The following is a 26,070-nucleotide window of genomic DNA, read 5'->3' on the forward strand; positions in this document are numbered from 1 at the left end:
AGCGGTGCCGGCGGGGCTGGGCCCGCTCCTATGGCCCGCGCGGCGCGGGCGGCTGCTCTCCCGCGGGCCCGGCGGCGGGGCCGGGCAGCATGAGCGGGCGTTGCGGCCCCGCCGCGCTCGTCGCCGGCACCCGAGCGCGACCTTGATGCTCCCTGTCCCTGCTCTACAAATATGATGAAATGGCAGCCCCGGAAGAAGGTGAGTGGCGAGGAGGCTCCGGAGGCAGAGCCCCGCGGCGGCCCCGGCCCTTTCCTTTTCCCGTCCTCTCCACTCTTCTCCCCGCGGCGCTGCCCCGTCCGCCCGCACCGCTTCTGTCCCGCTGGCCCCGCCCCGGGCTGCCCCCGCTCCCCGCACCGCCCCGTGCCAGCGGAGCTGGGGCTGCGGGGCCGTAAATCTCCTTTTCGGGCCGTTTCCTAATATGGCTGCTTTTTTGGAGCGGAGTTCGCAGGGCTCGGTCAGCGGCCGTGTCACGCCGTACGGAGGGTCTCCCTGTCGGCGCGCTGCGTTTGCAACGCGCTGCGGCCGCGCGGCGGCTCCCGGACTCGGCGCGGAGCGGCTTTCAGGCGCACTTGGCACCGCTTTTTATTGACATTCTTCTAAGGGAAAACCTAGCGAAGTGAATGTGCGGTGCCGCCCCTCCTCAGCTCTGACCCCTGCTCCTGGCAGCTGTGTGCTATTAAACGTTTTCTATGTTGGTTGTTTGTTTTTTTTTTGTTTTTTTTTTTTCTCTTGGAAAAACCTGCTTGAACCAGCAGGATTCCTTCTTTCTTTGTAGCACGATGTGTGATACTGTGTTTTACATCAGGGGAGAAATAGAAATCATATGTGAAATGCATGAGAGCGTCTCTCGTGTTAGTGCTGGGCACTGGAAGGAGCGGTGCTGTGGTGCATCCCGAGCAGAGCCGCTCCGCACCGCCGTGCCTCACCTCCATCCCGCCTCTCTGACGCTGTTCTTCAGTTCATTTCTAGCAGACAATTCCTTGTAGCGAGAGAGAGGAGTTCTTGTTGCGAGTCATTGTGTCTTCAGCAGAATAAATAGATTAAGGTTGAGCTCTGGTGGGGCTCCAGTGCTATTTCTGAGCCTCTCTGTCTCTTCCTTCAAATTACTTTTGAGATGTCCACAAGCTATAGATTTTTACACGTCTGTTTTTTACTATTTTCAACTGAATATGCACTCGCTCTGTGGTTATGGCTATGGAAACCCCCCCAGGCCATAGTTACAGCAGTATCGGCTGAACTGCTGCAGTATTTGTCTTGGCTGCTGGCTGGGCTCCTCGACTCTGGAAGATTCCGTTTCGGGTGTCAGGATTCACTCTGCAGTGTTGGCTCTCTGAGTGCTGAAGTCACTGTGTCAGATGGGACTTTTTTCCTCCGAGTTGTTGGTGTCCACCAAAGTCCACGAATTGGATTTTGGGCAGCCCTGTTTGATCGTGTGGAGTTTTCAGATGATAGTTCAAATCCATCTCAGCTATGGAGCATCTTATTAGTCTGAGCATAAAATAATTCCTTCTCTTGCTGCGATGTGACGGAAACTTTGTTCATGTTGGAATAGGTTCTGTTTTCAGCTGCAGTATTGTACCAATAAAATCTCAGCAGAGATGGAGTTCTTGTCACTGCTGCCAGCAGGCTCACGTGAGCGCAGCCGGGGTTTCTGCTGGCCCGGCCTTTGTAGTGCTGCAGTCATGTGCTGTACAGAGCAGTTTCAGGAAAATGACTCATGCAAACCACTCAGCAACGGCACTGCTGTTCCATTTGTTAATAGGAAGATCGATACAGTTCTCGCAAAACGAGAAAGCAGATTTGGTAGCTGGTGTTCCTGCAGCCCTTGGTCGTGTACGGCTGCTGGTCCCTTCTGCCAAGTGACTTCGGGAGGCTGTTTGTCTGCCGCTGCCCTGTTGGAATATCCAAACAGGAGAGCTGTCAGTCTATGAGCTGTACTGCACAGCTGTGTGTGCTGCTGTACTGAATCGGGAGTTTGGTTTGATTTATTAGATTTGCACTCGTATTCTTTTGCTTTCCCCTGATAATCTTTTCATGAAATGTTTAAGGTGTTTTGTTCATTGAAGAGTTTTTGTTTTTACGGTTATTAAAACGTGCTTCCTTGGGGTTGTGTGCAGTTGGCTCATCCTGTGTATAAAGCGTAACTCCTTTGTTTGGTGGTTATCAATAGACAGCTGTCACCTCGTGGTGCACAGGGCATGCTGGTGCCTTCAGCTGACAGGTGAGGGTGCTGTGTGCCGCCCTGCGGTGCTGAGCCCTCTGCTCCCTGTGCAGGGCAGTGCTCAGCACTCACTGCAGGATGCTGCCCCGAGGGCTGGCCTCCGCCCACCCCATCCACTGGGCTTTGCAGAGATTGTTTGCTGTTCAGTTATGACCAAATGGGACAAAGCTGAAATCACTGACTGACCACATCAGGTGTGAGCTGTGTGAACAAGCCAATACATCGCGAATAGCAGCATAGCAATCAACAGCCTGCCCCTTTGTTACTGATCTGCAGAGTAATACAGATCTGTGTTATTTGCTTCAACCTTGGATCTGTAGTGTTGTATAATACGAGTGCTACACTGGGATTGTAAATACATGCTCACGAATGCACGAGCGCGTTGTGTCCTGGCCACTGTTCCTTTTAAACAGCGTGTCGATAGGATCCAAAAGCTCAGACTTCCTTTTTGAGCTCTCCTTGCACAGCACAAGTGGCTCTGTGTGTCTGCTGTCTGACTTAGCCTGGCCATCACATCCACCTCTGCCTGATGGGGAGGAGCTCTTCACTCCCTGCGTGGCTCACAGTTTTCTATGAGACAATCTCTGTTTATTTCTCTAGAAACAACAGAATTTCTTTTGCAGCCTTACTCTTGTTGGTATTTGCGCTTGTGTGGCGTGTCATGCAGAAGCACTGTTGGGAAAACACACTGAATGCAATCTGTATTGTATCGCTTGTAAAATGTCACAGGTTGTGGAATTCTTTTCCATGAGGAGCTGAATGAGCCGATTCCTCATCGGCTGTTGTGCAGCAGTAACCTTTTCCCACTGTGCTGCGTGGTGGAATGAGAGTTTTCTGTAAAATAGAGAAAAAGGACTGAGAAATGCTTGCAAGACACAATAATTTCTGCAAAAGAGCGTGAGCTGAGCTGACCCCAAAGCTCCTTTCTGTGCAGATGAGTGAATCGCAGGCAATATAGGCATTGGCTATGTGAGGATTTAGTGAGGGAGCAAGTGCTCTGGTCTTTGTGGGTTTGCCTTTCCAGCTCAGGGATTCTGCTCATGCCAGGTGAAAATGACTGATGTTCTTCCTTTTTTCTTTCAGTTTTGAAGGAAGAAGCCTTAGGAAGGAGGCAGTAAAGTCTGCTCTCAGCCTTGTCTGAGCTGTAGGAGATGCCTGGTAGGAGGCTGTAGAGGAAAGTGAACAAGGCTCTTCTGTGTGGCACGTGGGCAGATGAGAAGCAGTGGATGACAGAATACTGGAAATTCTGATTAGGTACAATGGAAGAACCTGGGAGAATGCTAACCCTGCATACTGCAGTGAGGAGTGGGCAGAAGAAGAAAGCTGGTCAGCGCTGGGACTTGCTCGCAAAGTGTCTCTGTTGATGAGGTATTGCCAAGCCTTGTCGAGAAACCTGTGCAGTCCTGGTCAGCTTTGCCTCACTCCTTGCACTTTATGATGGAATGTGACGCTCGGTTTGTAACTGTAGGGCATTTCAGGTTGGATATTAGGAAAAATCTGTGAAAGAGTGTTTGGGTGCTGCACAGGCTGCCTGGGGAGGTGCTGGACTCTAGGAATACTGTAACAGCTGTTGCCATTCTTGTCCGTGTTGCCCTAAAAGAATGCATGTCAGAATGCTGTCTTCAAACCTTTGAATTAACCAGCAGAAAATAATTCTGTTGGATAACACTCCCTTATAACTTCATTTTCCTTTGATTTAGCTTGTGAGTGTGGTTTATTCTTCTCTGTATACCTTTCTAAAGGTCTGTGTCTTTTAGGTTTTCATAATGTAATTTTAGGTCACTGAAGATGGACAATTTGTTGTTCTTATCGGAGATCAACCTGTATTCTGACAGAGCAGAACTGAGGGTTAATCGGTGCGATGACAACAAGCAATTCACCATGAAACAATTCCTCCTGTATTTCCTAAATAGAGCATTAGATAGGAACACCCTTTTATAAGGGCTGTACTGAAGAGTTTCAGAGTACAAGATAATTACTTGTAATTATGGAAATTTCTGTAAGGGAAATTGTCTTAATTTGTTCCTGTTAAGGAGTGGAATTGCTCTAGATGCAGCATTTGAATCCTTTTAGGAGATTAATGCAGTCTCCCTACATTACCCGCAATAGTCCCGGTATCCTGCTGATACATCTAACATCACCCTTTTAATCTTGCTCATCCACTTGAATTTCTGTTAAAAGAGTTTGTTTTAGAGGAAGAAGTCATTGAGATGCAGAAACTGGGCCTATCTGTAGCTGTACTCTGACTTCTAAGGAGCAGCACGCTTCTGGCCATAGGCACAGCACAAAGTGACTGCAGCTCTGCAGAGTGAGCTGCTCCCTCAGGTAGAGCTCTGGAGTACAGCGTAACACTGATGTATCCTTAAAAAGAGGAGAAGAGCGTGAAGCAGGATCCTGAGGCTGCTGGGCATCAGCAGGTAGGGCTGAGACTGTGCCATAGGAATCCAGGCTTGGCTTTGGTCTGTTTGGGGTTCTGTGCCAGGGTTATAGCTGCCCTGGAGCTGCTGCCAAGGAACCAGGGAAGGCTCTGTACCTGGGGATGCAGAGTTGTATCCAAACCAGCTGCTTGCATTACTGGGAGACACAGAGCTAGGGATAGTAATGCAGAAACCACTTGTGTTTGGTGTAGTAGTGACCAGTATAGATTTGGGCTGCCTCCATGCAGACAGAGGAGGGTCTTTGCTTCTCTTCTGTAAAAGGAGCTCTAGTGCAGAGATGCTCAGTGCAGCTGTTGTGCAGTTGTCCTGGATCCTGCTCGGACAGAGAGCTGTATTGACCTCTCTTTGGGCATACACTTGCTTGGAGAGGGCAGGCCCTTTAGCCTGGGTTCTCTGATGTAAAAGTGGGTGAGCAGTTCTTGGAGTTAATCTAGCTGTGCTGGGGCTTCTCATCTCTGGCACTTCTCTGACAGCTCTGCTGATACAAGACCTGAATAAAATCAAGCAGTACTGGGAGCTGGCTGTGGGAATCTGCCTCCTCAAATTAATTCTGATGCTATGTATTTGTAGAAGAGCATGCCAAAACACATTGTGTACTAAACTGCCATCAGAGCAATAAAATAGCAGTCTGATCTCATGGTGAAGTAAGCAATTTTTCTTTCATTTTTTCTTTTTTACCTTGTCATTATTTTCAGTTACTCTCAGCTTCTACCCTGCCAGGAGATGAATATCAGCTGAACATCAGCTTGTATGCCTTGCAGCCCAGGACCAGAAGGCAAGGCAATTACAACGTTAATTCTTCCAAATATCTGTGTTTCTATGGTGAACTTTGTCTTGTGACTTCCTTCAGCAAACACTGGTAATGCAGAATAGCCATACACCTCCCATCGAGATGAGGGCAAGGAGCTGGCAGTTCTGCCTTCTCTGAAAACGGAATTGCACCTAGCCAGCCATGAACTAGCCTCCATAAAACATTCTACTATTTTTACTCTTAAGTGGCAGGAAGAAGGGACTTAGGAGGCTGATACATAAAATATCCAGCTGTGTTATTCATGTTAATTGGGACTTTGCAGACTGTTAGGAGTTGGCACCATCCCATTTTCCATTTAAATGTTAATCTGTTATGGTTGGAGAGCTCTTTCTTGAATTTTTGTGTTGTGAATCGTAGAACTTCCTCAGATGGAGACCCATACCTGGCACGTAGTGAAACCCCGCTGCCAGTCTGCCAAAATGTGAAGCACGTACCATAGCATCCTCACTCCCAGACCTGCTGCATTCTTGGCATGTCCCTGGTACCTTTCTGCCACTGGGAGTTCTGGTTTCATAATTACACCTGTGAAGTACTGAGACCGTAAAGCTGTGAGTTCTGGCATAGCAGGGAATTTCTTAGCCACAAATACTACTGTTGTTAAATGATGTTACAGGACTTTGAAAAGTAACAGACATTGGAAATACAGCTTCCATTGTTGTGATCTTATCATCCCAGTGAGCTTTGGTTGGTCAGAGTCCCGAGCACAGCCAGCCAGGCCTTCTCACAGCAGTCAGCTCTGTGTTGAGAAAAGCAGTTTTCCTTTAAAATTCAGCATTTGCTCTCACTATTTTGCAAAATAAATGCCCGCTGTTGGAGCCAGCAGTTGTTGAATTTGATTAGACACTTGTATGCCCTCTCGTTGGCTTCTGGACCTGCATGGTGGTCGCTGTTGTAGCTGACATTTGTGAAAATAAATAAAAAAAAAAGATTTGTCATTAGGCTCAATGCTTCAATGCCAATTCTGTTGAATTTGGTCTATTTATTCAAAAGAATCATTGAAGAATTGTGTTACAGGAAATTCCTCACTATCTCCAATTTCCTTTGGACGTCAGTAACAAATTATATTATCAGAGAGGTTTTTATTCTCCTAGGGAGGCTTTAAGATAGTGCCCAAGGAGATGGGAGAAGAAAAAAAATGTGCCTGGAATTTTGTTTGTTTATAGATATTTATAGATGCTGATGAGATCCCCTGAGCCTTCTCTCATCCAAATCGAGGAGTTCCAGCTCTTTTCAGCCTTTCCTCATAGGAGAGAGGCTTCTGTCCCTCTGTTATCTCTGTGGCCCTTTGCAGGATTCTGCAGTGTATCTCTTGTGCTGGGGAGCCCAGACCTGCCCCCGTGCTGCAGTGCTGAGCAGAGGAACACTCAGCTCTGCCCACTTGCTGGCAGCACTGCCAGGATCACAGGAGTGTGGATGTGAACGCAAACAATAGCATTGCCCCTAGGCAGTGCCTGCAGGGATACCGCTTCTGCTTTTGTCATCAATAAAGCCATGACAGCCTCAGCACTACCCGGTGATGGCACACAACAGTGTTGCGCTGAGTACTCCATACCTGGGAGAAATGTACCTGGTTATGAACCCTGTGTGGAAGGGAACTCAAGGCTGTGGTACCCAGCAATGCATTCACGTTCGTCACAGAGAGCACACACAGTGTCCTGAGATAAACGGAAAGGCAGAAGATGCTTTTCAAAAGATGAGGGGAGGCATCACTGGGGCCGGCAGTTCACACAGAGCCCTGATGCTGGGATCTCTGCCCTCATGTCTGCAGAGCTGCTGCTTTCAGAAGGTTAGGAGCTGAGAAATGGTTTGGAAGCAACGTTTAACTTCTGCCTGGGATGTCTGAGATCCGATCGTCGCAGGAAGGAAGCAAATGTCTTTTCAGGAAGTGAAGCAGCTCCTGCAGCCAAGCATTCCCATCCAGCTCCTGTTTCCTTTGGTATGCCAGCAGTTATTAGCAGCACAATAAAGAATAGATTTTGCAGGTTGTATGAAAGGCAGATTGAGCTGTAGGGTATTTTGCACTTATTAAGAAATGTGCTTGAATGTGAGCCAAACGCTGTCATTTCCCTTTTCATCTATTAAAAAGATACATTAACACTGTCAATCAGCAAACTTCAGAGGTTAGGCAAATACAGTCAGCATCTGCCAGTAAAATCAAAGATTTAACACATGTTGGTATCAAAGTCACATTAGAGGGAGAAAATCGCTGTACAGGCGCAAGCGCCAGCTGTGCTTCAGCTTTGACTGTGAAGGAGTACCTGATATTTTGAAACGTGGAGCATTTCCATTGTTAAAAACCAAGTGTGACCCCTCGTGCAGTGGTTGGGAAGGAAGCCTGGTGCTCGCTTGTCATGCATTCTTTCTGTTGTAATGAATGTTATTAGGGCCAGCTATTAGAATGTTCACAGTCTTTCAGCATTAGGTCACTGTGTCGCACATCGCATTGCAGCTGGTTGCACGATGCTGTGGGTTGTTGGTTGTTTCTTTTAAATACAGATGTCTTTTTTATATATTTTCCTTAGTTCTGTATTGTGTGTAGCTGGCAGGAATTAAAAGCGTTCTGTGGGGTCTGTGTGCTGCTTTCCTCACTAACTGGCAGTGTTCTCTGAGTGCAGCAGCCCAACCTAAAACTCGTTTGAGCTTCTGGAGAAACTCCCATCGTCTTCAGTAGCCGATGCCCTACTGATGTTATACCAGCACTGCTGGAGAATGTTAAATAATGTTCTGTTTCTGACAGTAGCTTAAGCATAAGGTCTTGTCCTGTTTTACCTTCGCAGTCTTTTAGGAAGAGCACTGAGATTTTTATTTTGGATTTTATGTGTTTTTTTTTTTTAAATAGACTCTAAGAGAAATCCAATAGAAAGTGAGGGTTTTCTTTTTCAACTTTGTTCTTCAAAAAGTAGAAGTCTCAGGAGTTTTATGGTAATTAAAACTCTACAGTTTAGTGGCTTAAAAGAGATCACTTGCTTTTTGTTACAGAACAGTAACTGAGCTTGGGGAAGATAACATTCTGACAATGGAGTTCGGAGGATGAAGGCTCTGGGACAAGAAGGGGGAGAATGGCGATGTCAGTTCATTTCAAGGATGGTTACTGTCTGATCCACTGTGCTCTTCGTTCTCTGATCTGATGCTGAGGAAATAGACAGTATTTCATAATTTTTTAAAAGCAGCAAGTTACTCTTCTTTCTCTACCAAATAACTTGTTACTGCATCAAGAATACAAAGCTCTTGCACCACTGTTTCTTATGTGAAAGTGTTTTGTGAAGCCAGTGATCTCCATACTGATACAATGATGCCCATTTCCTACCCACTAATTAAGAGCAAGAGTAATTGTGGTTCTATCAGCGGTGCTGAATGTTCACTGTGACTTTGGGGGTGGGTGGTGAGGAGCTGTTCTCTTCTGAGTGCGTTCCTGCTCTGAAGCTGGATCGTTTCATTTATCCTGTTTGGAGGATAGGCATCATCTTCTGCAATAAAATTGTAAACACTTTACAGCACTCTGAGTTACAAGCACTTTAGCTGTTTTCAATGTAAATGGCGTAGGATTATGTACTTGATTTGTTATAATTCCTAATTCCACCTACCTCAGCACTTTCTTGGTGGTTAATTGCGTCATGGCTTAGAGAAGCGTTCCACAAATTGCTGCAGGCAGCTTTGCTGAGCTCCAACACGCTTCCTTTGGTTCCATAGCAATTCTGGGATCCTTTGTAAGGAGGCACTTAGTGGCCCACTGACTTGTTCCTTGAAGTCCCCTCTGTTGAAGGTTTGTTGTTCCAGAGCATGAGAGTGTGCAGTGGTTGGAGGGAGCAGACCTGTGCTTTGGTGGGTGCAGAAAGCTGTATTCCCAACCATCAGTGCAAACACCCTGACTGAAAGGCTGACAGACACTGCTGTGATGGGCACCCAGGGAGTGAATGTGAGTGGGCCAGATTGTCATCTGCTCCCCAGTGAAGTGGAAGAGCTCTCCCTGGGAAGTTAATGATGGCAGCTGCATCAAACTGACGTGGTAGAGGAGCCAGCTGGTGCTGAGGACGGCCGTGTGCTTCATTAGTCGGGTGACTAATAAGCAGTTTTTGTAAGCAGAGATCTAGTAAATGATGCTTAAGTAAAGAAGGAGGGCGTGGTAATCCTGCTTGAAAAGTCAATCTTCCTTACAGTTTCTATGTAGAACAGTCTGCTCACTAGAAGTTAGCTTTTCCCTGTTTCTTCTTCAAGGCATGGGAGCAGGCTTGGCAGAGAAGGAATGTTTTTTGGGCCCCCCTGTTACAGACCAAGAGTCTTGGCAGCAAAAGTACATACGATCTGCTTCACCTGAGACGAGATCTCAATGCAGACATGGCTGTAACTTGGTGGTTGTAACTCTGCTTAAGTTTGAGACCCCCACTGCAGGCTGGACCCTTATTATCTTATTTTCTCTTTTTCCAGTGTCCAAACTATGAAAGCATTGGCAACTGCTGTATCTTTTACATGGCTCTGTTTGTACGAAGCTTGGCTGTCCTTCTCAAAAGTCGGTGCAGAATCAGTTGCAGATGCTACCTTGTCAGGACTGACAGCTCTTTAGCTTGCTTTCACGTTATTTCTTCCTATTCCAGTTCTGCTGTTAAGAAAACCATCTGTGATAAGTCTCAAAGTCAATACTTAGAGCCAATCCTTTTAACTTCACACCGCAAAATCCAGTGGGCAGCTACTTGTGAAAAATACAAGGCACGATGATGCTGTTGGTTTGTAGTAGCTTGATTGTGTTTTTATATTTTTACATTATAATCTCCTACTTGAGCATTTTTATAAGTGCCTGCATTACAGCGGAATTTCATAGCACAGGTTGTGCTTTGAGCTACGTTCTTTGCCCTGGTGACAGTGTTCCTCATCTCCCTAAATGAGCATTTTTGAAATGCCTCCTGGCATTACCAGCATTTCTTTTTTCACATCAGTGTCTGTGAGCAGGTCATCGTTGGGCTCTTGCATTCCTGGTTGGTTCTGTATGTGGCTTTAAAAGCAGGAAATGATGAACACCGAATGTTAAGAATTACTGCAGCCCAGAGAGTTGCTGTGTGTAGTAGGTTGGCTGATGTGAGTAATGCTTCAGAGGAAAATTGGACTGAAAGATGCAGATGGACCGCGTGTCTCTGTCTGCTGGAGAAGGCACGTCTCCTGAGGCATCATTAAAATTCTTTCCAATTATTATCACAATATGCAGCAAATCGTTAAGTGTGATAGCTGAACGGCAGGCATATACACAGAGTGGGCTGATTGAATTTAGATTTGTGACTAAAACTTCATGAATTCACAGTTGTTACAATACATGCACAAAGTGAAATCTGCTACTCCAGGTGCTGAATTTTGTTGCCTCTTTGTAACTCAGGTTTTCCTCCAAGGTCCTGCTCACCACAGCAGTTGTGGTTGTTCTGTTGCTGTGATGGTCTGTGGATGCCCCTCTTAGGGAGGAGCTGCATGGCTTCTGGTGGCAGGACAGCTGCAGTTCAGGTAGTGTTCATGCAGAGCCTTTGGCAGTGAGAATCATTCTGTTGTTTGCTTAAAGCATCTAAGGACTTGAGGCATAAAAGATTGATTAACTGCCAGGTACGGCGTTTACTTCTTAAATAGGTGAATAGATTTTCTATTTTTAATCTAACTGCATTAATCATCTTAACACTGACTGATTAATGTTTTTGTTCCAATAAACAGCTAAAATTAGGCTTCATGCCATTATAGGTGTTGTGTTACCTATGTTAATCTGTAATCTCCGTGCAGCCTTCTGTTTCACTGTAGCATAAGTGGCCCTAGATCTTGCAGATACCTCCAGAGGCAGTGTTGGTAAGATGAGGGAATTGTTACTGCTTTGTGCACAGCCTGGGGCTTCTGGAGTTAATACTGGAAAACCTGAACATCACCCCAAGACAATCTGTGCTAGTATGTGTGTACTAATTCATCCCTGTGGAAGCAAGGTATGCCTAGTGCCATTTGTTCAACATGTCAAATTGGTAATTATCTTAATGTCAAGCTCTATCCCCATTGTCATCTGGATTTTTGATCTGACTGTCATCAAAGGTATACAGGGGGGTGTCCCAGCTCCCTGTGTCTGCTCTTTGACTCACCATGTTCAGCTGGAATCCATTCGAAAGATGCAGGTTCTGCTGGAACCCAAGCATTCAGCTGCCCAATACTGATTTTCAATGAAAAATGATGTTCTCATTGAAGTGGCATTGAATCCTTTGAAGGGTGCAGCCCATGCTTCTTGGACAGTCTGGGGGCAGGCAGCACTGAAGCTGTTGACTTGTGCAGAAGGTTATTTAGAGCCACCATCAAATCACTTGTCCCTAAGCCACCTGAACCTGCTAAGAAGTCCTTGCCCTGGGTTTTCTGACTACAGCCCTGCAGCTGGCTTTTCTGCTCTGGGCCCTCATCTGACCAGAGTGGTGTGAGGCACTGAGGCTCAGTGACGGGCTTTGTTATGGACCAAATTTGACAGAGGTTTTCATTTCTATTTATCTCCAGTATCTCATGTAGACACAAAGCATAGACAGCCAGACTGCTGCAGCTGGAACGCTTGTTGTTTAGTCTCCCAGCCCTGCCATCATCAGACCCATAATTTCTCAGGCAGCAGTTTCATTGCAGTCTTGGCTGCCATGGAGACGCATCACCAGCGGCCATTAAAGCAGCGCTGAGATGGCGGCTCCTGCTGCTGTGATTCCGATCGTTCTGCTTCTGTCAGCACTTCTCTGCTCTGAATCCTGCTTTGAAGAATTCAGTCTCGTAGTGCAGTGTTTGTGCCCTCCTGGGCATGCAGCTTATGGTTGTACTGCTCTGCAGCCCAACAGAAGTTTGCTCCCTCTTCCTTCCATCCCTTTTAATCACTGAAATGTAGCAGTGGGAGATGTTTCCACCATCTGGCTTTTGCATCAGGCTTCTCCTGGCTCTCACGTGCAGCATGTCATGGCAGGAGATCTGTGTCCTGCCTCAGGAGTGGTGGTGTGTGCAGGAGGTGGAGCTGTGAGGGGTGACTGGAGGGGTTGGGGTCATTTTGGGATGAGTTGGGGCTCAGCGTGATCCCTCTGCATACAATGGGAAGTTCTGTAAAACAGGGCCCGTGGGTTATGATGAAAGCACCTTCCTGTGGTATCGATAAGGAGAGAGAGTTCAGGTTTTGCTATAGTTCAAGTATTTACAGATCAAGCACTTAAAAAATTCCAATCAATGAGAGATTAATGTAGCATAGCTAGAAGAGCTTTTGAAGGAGGAATACGGAGCAAAGTTGGGATCCTTCAATAGCTTTGTGTTTTCACGTGTTTTGTACCAGCACAGGCTTTGGTGTTCCTGTGTGATCTGGGAACTTGTTTAGCTGCCAGACACCCGGCACGACTTGGCATGCTGAGAGCTGTCTGCCACAGGTACTGCTTGGACACAGCCGTGAGGAGCGCTCTGGAGATGCTGACTTCCTTGCAGACTGTGCTTTCATGGTAACCAAATATATACTGCTAATGCTCCTGCAGGATATTCTGCTTCAGTGATGTTTTCTGTGCCAAAAGGGCCGGTACAGATGTTTGTGGAGCTGTATGTTCATCAGGTCAGTGAACCATATGCAGATTTTGTGCATCTCTGTGACCTGGATCGCTTCCCTGTGAGATGGGTGGCAGAAATACCTTGCTGTTCAACTCTTCATTTCATTAAAGTGTGCTTGCCTTTCCTGGAAACATGCTGCGATGCCTCTCAGTTTGTTGGTCATTGTACATTTAAATTTAGCCATGGGAAAGCTTTCTTGTCTGTCCTAGGAGTCCGGCTGACCTTTTCCAATTGAGCAGCCTGGTACTGAAAAGAGGAAAGCCTTGTGCCCTTCTTTCCTTCTTTGTAGCTCAATGACACTGCATGGTGTCCCCAAACACCAGCAGGTTCCTGTCAGGTCTTTCGTTATCCTTAGATTCCTGCATTAGAATTAACTTCTGCTGGTTAATGATCTTGAGTACTCTTCAGTACTGGCACTGGTACGACCACTTCTTTGAAGCCATCAGTGCTTATATGCTGCTGCTTTGTTCTGTTCTCAGCTTTTTGTGCCAAAGAGAAACAAAAGCAGCCATGACTTCATCTGGTTCTGTTCCTTAATGAATTTCATTCCTTTTCCCCATATCCCAAGTTCAGCTGTGCACTTTGTTTGGTATTATTCCTCCTTCTCATTTACAACCTGCTTGATACAGCCGGTTGGTGATGGCAGCGAAGTTCAGGACTGGCCGTGGCAGCTGGGGAGCTGAGTGTTCCTGCTGTTCTGTAGCAGGTCAAGAGAAGAGGCAGAAGCTGGAGCATTGCTGTAGAGTGGTTGTAATAAAAACGTGTGAAAGTAGCATATGGAACACAAATTTGTTCTTCATTTGTACAAGGAAGTTGTCTGCAGATCCTCTGTCTCGGGGGCTATAGGGGAGGAAATAAAAAATAAATAAATACTGGTATATCTGGAGCAACTCTTCTGTGCAGAAAGGCTGAGGGAGCTGGGCTGCAGAGCCTGGAAAAGAGAAGACTGGGGAGAGCTCAAACTACTGCCTTCCAGTACTTGCAGGGTGCTTACAAGCAGGAGGGGAGCAATTTTTAACACAGTCTAATAGTGACAGGACATGGGGGGCTTTAAACTAAAAGAAGGAGATTTAGGTTGGAAAATCTTCAGAGGGCAGTGAGGCCCTGGCAGTGCTGCCCAGAGCTGTGGGTGCCCCATCCCTGGAGGTGCCCGAGGCCATGGATGGGCAGCCTGAGCTGGGGGCAGCCAGCACACGGCAGGGCTGGGGGATCTGTAAGCTTGCCTTCAAGCTCAGCTGTTCTGTGAGTCTGTGATATTGGAAAACAAAAGAGAAATATTAAACCATGAAGGTGTGTTTTTGTTATACGTGCTTCCTGTGCACTCTGTCCAGTTCCACAGACAGAAGATGATTTTAGAAGGCAAATATTAGTCTCCTTTCTGCTTCAGCTGTCCCAACCTGCTATACACTAACACACATTTTCTGTCAGCTATCCTATTCAAAGACGAAATAAAGAAAAGTTTGGTTTTAACTCAATTAGCACCAAGTCTGTGAATTTAGAAACTCCTCAGAGCTGTCCTTGAGTTACTGCTTCACTCGGGCATTGGTGGCCCCCTGAGGCTCTCCTGCTGACAGCACTCTTTGGTTTCCGCTATTGTGCAGAAATGAGCAGAAATATTAATAGCATCATCTCCCTTCTGTGCTGCCAGGTGTGTTATCAGTGTGAGCAGGGCTCGTATCGCTCACTGCTGAAATGCAGATGCTGCAAGTCGATCGTTTCCATTTCCATTGTGTTTTCTTTCTGCTTCTGCTATCTGGTGTTCATGAGACAATCCCGTCTTTGTGTCGGTGTCACGGTTTAATGCGTGGCTGCTGGTGACAGCAATGCGTGTGGAGCTTGTGAAGTCTCTGCAAATGAGTTTGCTCGCATCTGTGTGAACAACCGAAGCCAAAGGCTCTCCTTTCTGAGGATTAGAATCACATCATTACTGGAGGGAGTTCAGAGAAGAGTGAAAAAAGTGATTAGGGGCCTGGAGGGACTGATGTATGAGGAAAGATCAAAGCAGCTAAATTTGTATCATTTGGATAACTGACAGCAGACGAGGAACATGAAAGTCTGAGATTATTGAGTGTGTATTAACAGGGATGGGTTGGGGAGAGCTTATTTAGGCTTGGGATGCTGTGGGGGGAATGGGAATACATTAGCAAGGGAGAAACAGCCATTAGAGTTGGGGCAGTATTCAAACAATAAGGGTAATTAATTGTCTCTTGCTCTAAACACGGTGCCTTAAGCTCCTGCTTTTTGATTTGCTGACGAACAGAAACAAAATGCTCCAAATAGAGGCAGAAAGGTAACCCTGAGATTGGCAGGAGAATCACTGTTGGGCTGGGTGTTCCTTTGGCCTCGGGGGCCTCTGGGTTAGGTGAGCAGAGCAGCGGGGACACAATGAGAAGCAGGCCTTTCCTGGCCCTCCCGTCAGGATTAACATAATCAGGCTGATAGAGGTCATCTGTCTGTACCATTTGTTCTTCTGCAGTTATCTGGGATTTCAAAAAGTAAGTACTGCACAAGGTCAGTAGCCGTGTCACTTTGATGCAGAGGTTTGGACTGCAGCCTAGATACAAAAGTGGGATCTAGGACTTTCTGAATAAGCAATTGCATGCTGTTTTCCAAGGCTCTGCTTTAAAAATACTCCCTTCTGCCAGGCATCCTGTTCTCTTGCATCTCATGGCAGTTAGATTCTTATTTCTCCTATAGTCTCATAAGATGGTGTAGAAATAACGTTCTGTTCACCCTTGTGCTAGTTCTCAATCCTGCTTTTTTTCTTTTCCCTCTATATTCCTGGGTACCTTCCAGGCTCCATCAGCTGAACGTCACTGCCACACACCCAGCTGTGGCTGCAGAGAGCAGGTTGTGAACCCTTCTTTTGGCTCACGGTTATGGTGAGGTACTGCGGAGCAGACCTTGGGGAGGCAAGCTGCTTTTCCTTGGAGGAACCGTGCAGTTCAATGACTTGCTGTTTGGGCTGCTCTGTTCATGCAAACAACTAACAACTTGTATTTCTGTGCTAACGGAGCGTATTTCTAACGTAGCCAACAGCACTGAAGAGACCTGAATGCTGAGCAGCCCTATGAGCTGAATTGAGTCCCTTCATTGAGGTGATTTCACTGTATCACGTAGGCTCTGCTGTTACAGAAATGAGATTCGCTTCATTATAGTGTCAGGATAACCCCTGCTTCATGTTCTATCCCATGATCAGCAGGTTGTCTCCAGAGGCAGAGCTGAGTACCGCTGCAATGGTGACTCATTTGGAAGGAATACCTCTTGGTAGTTAGAGGCAGCGTGAAGCCATGTCTGATGCAGGCAGCAGGTGGGCTGTTCAGTGCCTAATTGCCTCTGGGAGCCCAGAGCCAGCAAAGCCCTTCTGGTTAATCTGTGAGGCATGAAGTACAGGCCTTCCTATGAGAGCAAGAGGGATTTTCAGGGGAGAGTTGGCTTTGAATGACTGAGTTATCTCCTAGGGAAGGCAGAGTCCCTGCTTAGTACTTCTTCAAAAGCCCTTCTAGGGGTATTTGAAGGAAAGGTGATTGTTGTCCCTGGAGATCACAAGGTGCTGGGCTGAAGGTTGGTTCTGATGAAGTGCATGACAGTGAAAAGAAATGCTTGTATGTCAGAGTTCTGTGAGGCTGGCAGGCTGACTGCTGGGTGGGTTTGAACAGCATTTGTGCAGAACTGTACCCATCGTTGTCTCGCAGCGTACAGCACTGCTGAGCCTTTTTGCTCTTTGGGAAAGTGGGAGGTTGCCTTCATAAAGCCATGCTCAGTTCACAGGCAGGAGGAGCTCAGGAGCAATCAGGTAGATGGTACAGCTCTGCTGGTGGCCCACTCACACCAGCTCTCTGAGTCATTGGAAGGTACAGTTTTTGGTGTCTTCTCACCCCCACTGCATACGTGCATTTATGTGAAGGGAGCACGAAGCAGGCTGTGTAAGGAGTGCCTGAGAGTCGACATGTGCATGTGGAGTGTGTATTTAATAGAGAAAGTGCATTCCCTTGCTATTGTGTATTTCAGGATAGAGGCCTATTGATTCAGGTGCCTGAAACAGTGATGCTTTCAAGATGGATTTCCTTTGGGAGCAGTAGTGTGAAAGGGCAAAGGGGAAATGATTAAAATTTAAACCTTGAGAAGCTGTTGAATTACGTTGTCATTTTTTAAATGAGACTGTATGACTGAAGGAAGAAACATTTTGGGCAACTCCAATCTGTTTTTAACTACTACATCCCCATCTAGGGTAGATCGCTGATAAGAGGCTGTGGAGTTAAATGCTCTGTTTGGCACAGAAATGTCAGTTGGTTGGAGATTGCTGTGTTTGTTGTGTAAAGAGGAGATGCTCTCACTGAGGGCACTGTGGCTGTCGGCTGCTTCTACCCTGGATTACTGTAGCAAATTTCCAGTTGCTTTTCAAACACACAATCACAAGTTGATATGTCAGCATGATTGTTTGATAGCTGCTTCTCTCAGCTTTCCATCCCCCAAAGAAAATTCTACTGCGTGAAAAGTCTTACTGACCAAAAAGAACAAGCTTTTGCTGACCCGAGCATGCAGTGTGAACACACCCTTGGACACACAGCTGTTGGGTGAGGGAATGTGCAGAGATGGTCCTGACTTCTTACTGAACGTGGGAAACTGTCACTGTTTCTGTCCATCTGCTTCTTGTTGTTTGTCTGTGCCACGTGCACACGGACACAGTAGCCTGGAATTTCCTGTGTGACGGAGGAGGAGACCAACAAATATTTGTATTTATACTGCTAAAAAGAGACATCCTGTTTTGTTACATGTTTGTCCTTGGCTCCACAGTCCTTGCTGGATGAGAATGTTGTACCTAAATCAGAGTCTGAAAAGTAGAAGTAGCTGTTAAGATCAGGAGCAGAGAACTGAAAACAGGGACTGTACAAAACCTGATGGCTGCTGAGTCCAACAGGCCTTGGCATAATAGGATGTGGCAGAATGTATTCGTAAAATGTTTTCTTTTTGTTGTTTTATTTCCTGTAATTGGCTGAAAGAAGGCAATGTGTTGATGGTAGGGAGAGAGATGATGTATACAAGGGATGACTGGATACTGACTGCCGGTACACCTTCACTTTTGTCATAGAATCATAGAGTGGCCTGGGTTGCAAAAGACTACAATGCTCATCCAGTCCCAACCCCTGCTGTGTGCAGGTCACCAACCAGCAGCCCAGGCTGCCCAGACCCACATCCAGCCTGGCCTCGAATGCCTGCAGGGATGGGGCATCCACAGCCTCCTTGGGCAACCTGTGCCAGTGCCTCACCACCCTCTGAGTGAGAAACTTCCTCCTAATACCTAACCGAAACTTCCTCTGTCTCTGTTTAAAACCATTCCCCCTTGTCCTATCACTATCATCTTGTTCTCATCTTGTCATCTTGTTGGTTTTTTTTCTGTTTGTTTGTTTTTTAGTATTTTAGTACTTTTTCAAAACAAAGAAATGAGGAGAACCTCACCATCCCTTCCCCCAAAATGGGGGGATTTTGGGGTGGCATGGTTTTTCAGCAGCATTAGAAATTGTTAGGTCCTCAGCAGGAGCTGTGGCAGTGAGGAGGAGCCGATATCCTTCACCCTTGGTTGACAGATAGGGGAGGTGGGCCAAAGGCACTCAGCTTGGTGGGAAGATTCATGGCTCTTGAATGACAGCAGGCTAGTATGAATTCTCCTCGTTATTTTACTTGTTCGGAGTGTTTCAGTGCTTTCATGCATTTGCTCTGTTTCTTTGCCAAAACTGTTGACCTGTAGAACAGAGCTTTGAGAAGTTAATGTGAATCTGGGCTCAGAGATACCAGCTCGTTCACAGCTCCATCAACTTTTCATAGTCTTGATTCCAACGGGAGCAAAAAGAGTACAAAATACATTTTAAAAACATGTTGATGCTTAGTCACCCTGTCTCTTGCATGTTTAACTTAGTTTTTTCCTTCATCTGGTTCCTGAGTATGTAGCAGGAGCCAAAAAGTCGCTTTAAGTCGTATTATATGATTGTCTTTTTCGCCTGTGAGACTGTTAAGTTGGAAGGAACATGGCTGAGATGTATAACCTGTGACTGTATTCACTGTGAAGTGCAACTTTGGAAGTAAATCTCTGCAAGGGGATTGAGTTACTGTGACTTCTCGTGTGGTATAAACAGCGTTCCTTTAAATTTACATCAAGCAGAGCTGCCATTGCTTACCAATCTAATGGAAGCTTTGGTAATTGCTTTTGTAGGTTCCATTTATACATCAGACTTCTATGACTAAATTTAATTACTTACAGCTGAACCCAGTCGAAGTAGTAAGCTCAGAATAACCTCTGCCATGCTGCAGTGGAAGCAGCACATTCTCAGAAAAAGGTATTTCCCAATTGTTCTGTATTTCGAATAAGAGCTCTCTCTTTTGCTTATTGATGGTACAGTTAACTGGAGAATGTAGCTCTGCAGAATCCTCCCAGCTAATGCTATGAACCACGATGACAGGCTGCTCTCCTGTGACTGACGATAAGGAATGTAGTATGGAGCTGGTTACCCCAGGGAATGTATGACATTATGTAAGTTCACAGTGCTCATAAAAGACATTTTCCTTTTTGGATACTTAGCAAGGTTCAGCTACGAGAAGCAAAGAGCCTGTCTCATAGACAAGTGACAGTGAAGTCTCAGGTGTGTTCAGTGAGGAAGAAAGAAGGGAGCATCTGGTCATCGTTGCTGATTTCATTTTTCACCTTTCTCTCTTTTTCAAATAAATAGAGATGTTTCTTTAATAAAACCAACAGAAAACATTGATTATCATCAAAGCCAAGCATGCTCTATATTCAATATATTTTTTCTTCAAATAATCTGATGCTGCACAAAATTAGTGTAAGCACAGGTGGAAGGGGACATTCATCAGTGAGTTGCCCTTCCTGCGAGAGTGCTGCAGCACACAGCTCTGCTCCTGAGACACTGCCCTTTCTTCCCAGAGAGGTGCTCAGGGGAATAGCTCAGCTAGGAAGGATTCTTCTGTCATTTAAAGGATGAACTGGAAGGTAATTACTTATGTCACCATGTCAGTCGGTATTGATGTGGGCTGCGTCAGCTCTGTTAGATGTGGATCAGTCTTTGGTGGTTGAGAATTGATTTAAATCCTGCCAGCTTTGCTGTGTTTGGTGTGTACTGTGAATTTATGTTATCTATGGCAGATTCCCAAGGCAGTCTGAGTTGTGCTGTTTGATCGTGTTGCACATTTGGCCACCCTGATCCTCCTCTCTCCCATCCTCAGAAGCACTCTGCATCAGAAGCATCTCTTTTTTTCCTCTTCTTTCTCCTCTTTTTTTTTTCCTCTCTTTTTTTTTTCTTTTTTTCCCTTTCTAGTGCTTGCAGAGTCCAGTGCTCATCGTTACATCTGATAAATCCCAAGATGTATCTGGGGCAACAAAATTAGTCTGAGTTGATTCATGTGTAGGATGAAAAGCAAAAGACCAGTGGCTCATTTATACAGCTCAAATCCTGCAATCTGCTCATCAGCTGAACTTATTTTTTCAGTATCCTATTCCTCTCCATACTCCTAAAATTTAGGATTCTCAAAGGTAGTGATGAAGATTATTTAATAAAGCGTGAAGTCTGTATCCTGAATAAAGGATATGTTTGCAAAAAAGCCATTACTGAAAATACAAGGCACTAAAATGCAACCAGTTGTGCATTTAGCTCACAGGACTGTGCTTAGGCTGTAGGTTTTGGTTTAATGCCACAGTGTTTCTAGGATTTTATGAATATTGCTAGAAATAGGAGCAGAGATCAAAGGTGTTGTTATGCAACGAGGATGTGGGTGAGTACTGTGTGATAGGAGAGGGAATTCTCTGTGGGTTTTTTTGTTTGTCAGGTGTAGACTGCGTTTTCTTGATACAGTATAGCATAGCATGGGAGAAAAACTCTATTACAAAGCCAAATATGTTCTTTATTTGTAGGACTGTGGGCAGTGACATTTTCAGATTCTTGTCATAGTTTGGTAGCGCTCTGCTCCAGGTTTACATACATCAACATCATTAATTTGTGGGGTTTTCCTGCAAGCCAGCTCCCTTAATGATCAGATGAGGAAAGTGGGCTAGCTCCTGCAATTAGCCAGCTCTTCAGGGCTGCCATGTGTAGTGCTCTGAGGGCAATGTGAAGTCAACCGATGCATCGTGTTTGATCTCGTGTGCTGCCACACTGCATTTAAAATTGTCTCAGTGCTTAAAAAGTAAGATCAAAACGGAGAAATGTGGAGCGTTTGTAGAGCCTTAAGTTGTTAAGCTTTAATATCTTTGAGAGTAAATGTAGTAGCATGTTTGAAGGGATTAGAGAGGATTTTTGAGAGAAGGTAATTGATTTAGGGACACGTGCTCCTTTTTTAAGGCAGGATAATGCCTTCTGGCTGGACTGTGCTGCAAGAAAAGGTAAGTGTATTTTTTACAGAGTCATAGAATCATTAAGGCTAGAGAAGACCTCTGAGACCATGCAGTCCAACTGTCCATCCACCTCCAATAGTGCCCAGTGGTTACATCCCAAAGTACTACAGCCACCCTTTCCTTAAACATCCCCAGGGACAGTGACTCCACCACTCCCTGGGCAGCCTGTGCCAGTGCCTGACTGCATTTCTGAGAAGATGTTCTTCCTAATATCCAACCTGAGATGTTCTGGAGATGTTCGGTGTGGTTTGTCCCTTAGTACCCAAGTACTGTATTTATATGTGTACAGGGATGAAAGGTGCTAGCAAGGAGTTCACAGAGCAGCAAAGCTGACTACGTTCAGGCAACAGTCCAAAGCTGCAGTGATGCAATGTGATGGAGTCTGCACGTATGTATTGATAGAAGCATAAATGAGAGGGGATGGGGGGAGAGTGTGACAGAGCTGGAGTGAAGAGATGAATTATTAAGTGCAGAATTATTAAACTGGTGAAATGTGGGTGAAAACAGGCTTGGGATGGCTCCTCTGTGTGAGGAATTACACAGCTTATTAGAGCATGACGATTGCTGATTTGGGATTTACCTGTTGCATCCCCTAACAGTTTGGCACCTCCTGGACAGTCCAAATACTCTTTGAATAACAAAGCAGAGGAGTGCAAGGCAACTAAAATGAAGCAGTTGCATAGCAGGGAAATAATTTAAAATGTACTGCTTTCATGCTATCTCTTGACCCTTTCGGGGCAGTTCAATAAAATCTGGTAGTTTCTATAGCAACTACTAAATTACTTGGTGCTTCAGAGGTCTGGGATAAAGGAAGCAAATCAATGTAAGGAAACTCAGGGTCGGTGTTTCTCCCTTTTGTGTTACAAGAGTAGTGATCTGGCAGAGCTACGTGTGACACTCATCCTGAAGAATTTTTCCCACGTTCACCTTAGCCAAACAGATTTATATATTTAGTGTTTCCACAGGCTGGATTTCCCTCCTGTCCCTATCATTGGCTTTGTCCTTCTTGGCAGGCGATGCTGACTGAGCAAAGTTGGGATGACTGCAGGCTGGGAGGCAGCAGTCCTCCAGCACAACTACGCCCATGTTGGGAGAGGGATCTGCACCTGCTGGTGTTGCCAGAAGTGACTGTGGGTGGAGGTTTGGTGTAGGAATGATGGTCAGGAAAAGTCCTTTTGAGTGTTCCGAGAGAAGTGGCAGAGCTGCAGCTCTGTGTGGTTCAGAGCATCCCTCCAAACATCCAGGCGCTCCGTTTTAATGTGTCCCTCAGTTTAGTTGCTTTGGCCTTCATAAAGGATAACAGTAAATTCCACTGTTGGTTAAGAAACAAGTCATGACTGTTCAATAGATCCACTTATGTTGGTTGCATTCTTGACCAGGAGCTGTTAGTCCAGCCACTAATTGTCTGGTCATTCAGAAGTGATTATTTCTTCTAATGCACACTGGACTTGATAAAGTTGATTTTTTGGTGGTGTTTTGTTGGGGGCCTTTTAAGAGCTGCCCGTTGCTGAGCTGAGATTCCTGGGTCCTTTCTGCAGTGCTGCTCGTTTGCTTTGTGCATTCTTGCTGCGCTGTGTGCCAGGCCAAAAGTTGTGCATGCATTTTTAGAACTGAAATGAAAAATGCGTGAAGTTGAGTTGGTGATGTGAATGGAGATGGTAGAGCTCCTGAGGAAGAGGATTAGAAACGCTTGGTTGATTTTCTTTGAAAGGTGGATTCTCAGGGAATGTCCTCTCTACTGTGTCACGAGATTGCTTCTAGGACTCATCTCCTTGCTGAATAGTTCAAATCTGCCTGCAGCAAGCAAGAGCAGAATCAGAATTCCTGAGGTGAGGCGAGTGTGCATCATCTTACGATTGTGCTTACCCTGTTCCTAACCTCACTGCTAACTGAAATAAAACATACTTTGCTGAGGCTTGGCTGTTCTTGGGCAATTAATTCTGCAGAATCCTTGTCTCCCACTTTTCTGTCTTCTAGAGAGATGGAACCATTGTGTGTCTGAGCTGGGACTAACAAGCTGGACTTGACACCAGGATTCATTAATAATTGCACTTCTTCACTCAGAGTTCAAATGTCTCGTATTGGACTTGGGAACAGAAACAGAAATCCTCATACAAAGTTTGAGATTCAAGGAGAACCCAGTGGTCTGCTACAAACATTAAAATAAAAAATCAGGCAATTGTCTTCCCTGCCTGTGGCTTAGAAATACCGTTGTGTGGAGTGATAAACTATCCTCAGCATCAGCTCCATGGCCAACGTAAGAATTGCACAAAGGGACTGCATTAAACACGTGTGTTTCATTTGGTTTGTGTCAGAAATATTTGTTGCTAAAACCGGTCCAGGTGAGTGACTGTGGTTTTCGAAGGAACCGTGGTTACCTTCTGTCGTAATGCTGAAAGGGAAATAGAAAGCTTACTTTCACTGGAGCTTTTCTCCCTTGGATTTTCTGTATAACTAAGAACAAAATCACTTGTCTTTTTATTACAGCTGAACCTTGCCAGAGTAGCTAGTCTTTTCAGTGACTTCATTACTTTTCCTACATAGTTGCATGATTTTAACCATATGAAAAACTGCAAGATTCAGTATTCAGCTTAGGTAAATGTCTCTGTAAGTGGGCAGCATCCTCAAACGTCTGCTGATGTTACTAAGCAATCTGCAGACAAGGAGACCTTCACTTTCCATCCTGTTACGGGATGACTAACTAATATGGCTGTTAAAGACCTGAGCACATTCAGGGTGTCAGAATTTAAAGCAGAAATCACAAAGTAGCGGAGTTTTGTTGAATTGAAGATGGCCCAATCTAGTTCCAAATTGCTGCTGTGCAAGTTATTGTCTCTGTCTTCCAGCTGTCTTAATTTTTGCTAAATCCTTTTTAATCTCAATTTACTTCATTAAATCATGGAGTGATTTGGAAACCTTAAAGATCACCCAGTTTCCAACCATCCTGCCATGGGTGAGGTACCTTTTACTAGATCAGGTTGCTCAAAACCCCATCCAGCCTGACCCTGGGAACTCCAATGTGGAGAAATATCTTCATTTCCAGAACAACCTTAGGTGGTTTTCAGAATGGATGCAGTCAAAGAGAAGATGAAATGGGTTGATCTACCAGGAATACAAGGGAAGGAGGCAAGACATGGAGCAGTTTTAGAGACAGTGAAACCAAAAAGGTCTGATCTTCTGGGCAAGAGAAAGAGTGCCTGCATTTGGAGAAAACCAGAAGTGTGGAGGTAGTTCTGGGGCTGAGCCAGGGCCCAGCTGCCCTGTGGGAGAGGAGCAGGGTCACCAGGATGCATCCTGCTGGGCATGGGGTGTCACAGGAAGGCAGTGGCAGAGTGGTTGGCCGTCTTTGGGCAAGGCCTTCTGTTGGCAGCTTCATTCTTGGCAGCCTGAGCGCCGCCACAGGAGTAACAGGGATTGTAGTAACATTCTTTGTCCTGGTGGTTTAGGCACCATTGCATAAGAAACAGAGTCCTCTGCAATGTCTTGGCTGTGCGTACTGTGAGTCTGAAAGATGGCTGTGCCTCCATTTTTGTACGGCAGTGCTGCTTGAGTGCATTGTCCTTGTGTGCTGCTGGAGCTAAGTGCTCCGCTGGATATGGAGCTTGCTGGGTAACTTTGTGCTGCACTGTTGCTGGAGGTGCAGATGTGCTGCTGATGCTGCCTGTTGGAGCTGCTGGCCCAGAAGGCACAGACAACAATCATAGCATTATTTATTCTTAAGTCCAGACTTCCAGATTTTGGTCATCTTCAATAATCTCAGTGCACATCATTGCATGATGTCAGTTTTACTAGCTGCCTAACTGCTGACTAAAGGCCTCCTGTCTTAACTGTGAATCCAGATCACCTATGTCAGGACCATCCAGTCCATAAGAGCTGCATTTGCTGACAGAGACTTTGAGATGTCCCTGGCTGGCTTTGCTGTGAATGCCAAGCATTATGACAGTGGGCTGACCAGATGCTTTAATGTCTCATTTCTGGGTTTTGTTGTGGGTTTTCAGTGTGATCCACCTAAATTTGCTCAGACTGCCAGTCTGCAACATGGAGAAATGGTGATGGGGAGGGGCAGTCATTTAAGCTGCTGCTCAGATGAGGAATTCAAAGTGAGGCAATGAAACTGTGTGCTGAATAGCCAAAGGAGTTGTTTTGGTGGATGCTGTCTTCTTTAGAACACAGTTTTTATTTTTCCCTATTCCTTCTTTGTACTGCTTTTCATTTGTTTTTGTTTTTGAGAACACAAATAGTAGCATATGTTTGTATATTCTTGAGTTCTGCAAAGTTTCTCAACACATTAAATGTTGTTAGAATTGGGAGGGTTGTGTGCAGATGTGCACTTGCAGATACATCTCAAATGCTTACGTAATATAAATCGTAGTTCAGACCTGAAATTAGATGAATAATGTTAGAAATAGTCCTGCCACTGCCCCAAACTTAACCAAGAATCATCTTACAGGTGCCATGTAATCAATGTATTCTTCCATTAAATTGCCAGTAATTCTGTGCTAGGATTGGTGTTACTGCTGAGCAGCATTGGAAGGTGGCTTATCTTTTCTTTCATACCTCTTAAAACAAGTTGTGTAGCCACAAGCAGAGCAAAATGTCCCTGCTGAGCTGCAGGGGAATTCTAGGTGGTGCTGCACTC

General features: G+C 45.6%; 1 protein-coding gene across 2 annotated transcripts in view; it reads left to right on the plus strand.

Moving 5' to 3' along the window:
• Window positions 1-26,070, plus strand: part of TTC28 (tetratricopeptide repeat domain 28) — a 125,665-nt gene that overhangs the window by 34,358 nt on the left and 65,237 nt on the right. Inside the window, exon 1 of one of the 2 annotated variants that reach the window (XM_042865453.1) lies at window positions 125-198. The exons of the other annotated variant lie outside the window; for it this stretch is intronic. Within the exon in view, the coding sequence (XP_042721387.1) occupies window positions 172-198 (27 nt within the window). The 5' untranslated portion in view covers window positions 125-171. Of the gene's footprint in view, window positions 1-124; window positions 199-26,070 lie in introns of those variants that run through there. 2 annotated transcript variants of the gene reach the window in all.

The sequence above is a fragment of the Lagopus leucura genome, unplaced genomic scaffold (genome assembly GCF_019238085.1).
Source record: "Lagopus leucura isolate 7727_CA_CO unplaced genomic scaffold, USGS_WTPT01 Super-Scaffold_806, whole genome shotgun sequence".
NCBI classification, from domain to species: domain Eukaryota; kingdom Metazoa; phylum Chordata; class Aves; order Galliformes; family Phasianidae; genus Lagopus; species Lagopus leucura.